Source organism: Aplysia californica, unplaced genomic scaffold (assembly GCF_000002075.1).
Source record: "Aplysia californica isolate F4 #8 unplaced genomic scaffold, AplCal3.0 scaffold00845, whole genome shotgun sequence".
In the NCBI taxonomy this organism is placed as follows: domain Eukaryota; kingdom Metazoa; phylum Mollusca; class Gastropoda; order Aplysiida; family Aplysiidae; genus Aplysia; species Aplysia californica.
The window spans coordinates 282,918-284,059 of NW_004798115.1; the positions used below are offsets into that span (position 1 = coordinate 282,918).

General features: G+C 50.6%; 1 protein-coding gene across 1 annotated transcript in view; it reads left to right on the plus strand.

Annotated features, from left to right (window-relative positions):
- Positions 1 to 1,080, plus strand: part of cad1 (cadherin-related protein) — a gene marked incomplete at its 3' end in the record, with an annotated part of 14,708 nt that extends 13,628 nt beyond the window's left edge. Inside the window, 1 exon segment of the mRNA NM_001204738.1 lies at positions 110 to 1,080. Coding sequence (NP_001191667.1) covers positions 110 to 1,080 — 971 coding nt within the window.
- Between the last annotated feature and the right edge of the window lie 62 nt (positions 1,081 to 1,142).

Below are 1,142 nucleotides of genomic sequence, written 5' to 3' on the forward strand. Positions count from 1 at the left end.
AATACAAAAGACAAGTACAAACAACTCGTTTCTGTTGTTTCTATTTTATCAAACAGAAATACATGTAGTTCTTTTCAAACCAACTATCTGCATCATTGGTTCTTCACAGGTGGACCCAGACGGTCGAGTGTTCGCTATACAGAATCTCGACCGAGAGTCCAGAAGCTTCTACTCCCTCAGCATCGAACTCCGTGACGACGGAGTCGAACCCAAAGTCGTCTACGGCACAGTCAACGTCATCGTGGAAGACGTCAACGACCACGCCCCTTCCTTCCACTTCCCCACCCCGAAAAACAAAACGGTTTCGTTCGTGTGGTCGCTCCCTACGTACGTACCCATCACGAGACTCAACGCCACCGACGACGACGCGGGGGAGAACCAGACGATTTCTTACTACATCTTCTCCGGCGACAAAACGGACTTATTCAGACTGGAGAAAGATACGGGGAATCTTTTCCTTCGGCGGAAGGTCAAGGCCACGGATGAGCAGCTGCAGACGTTGATGGTCGCAGCGCACGATTGGGGCGTGGACCAGCAGGAGAGCCAGACGTTTATCGACCTCGTCATCGACATCACAAACGCGACGTTCGCCGCGCACGAAGAAGAGAAGTGGGACGATAAGTACGTTATCATCGGTGGCGTCGTCGGGGGTTTCACTTTCATCTTTTCCGTGACGATCATCATCATTATCGTTTTCCTCATCCTGAGGGGGCTGAAAAGGCGAAACAACAGCCCTCCCCCAGCGAAGAATATGGAATGGCAGGTCGTGAAATCGGGGGTTCAGGAGGAATGTGGGAAACAGGAAGTGTCGAAAGTGGCCAACTGGAGAGGCTCTGACGTAGACATCGACATGAAAGAGAGCCAGGAGGGTGCGTACAGCCCGGACTCTCAGCCTGATGTCACTCGCACCGGAGGTGACAACACGTTCAAGAAAACGCTCGCCCAGAATTCTCAGTGGGGTGACGGGGTGCTTCAGGGGCAGACCACTGTCAGCATAGGTCTGGACCCCTATCGGAAACAGGATTTTTACACTTTCTGCAAGGTAAGCAGTTATCTTTTTTATGTTAATAACCACAGCGTTTTTTTTTTGGGTCAAAGTAAGGATTTTCAGAATATTTTTGTTATCGTGCAGTTTAGGGGGG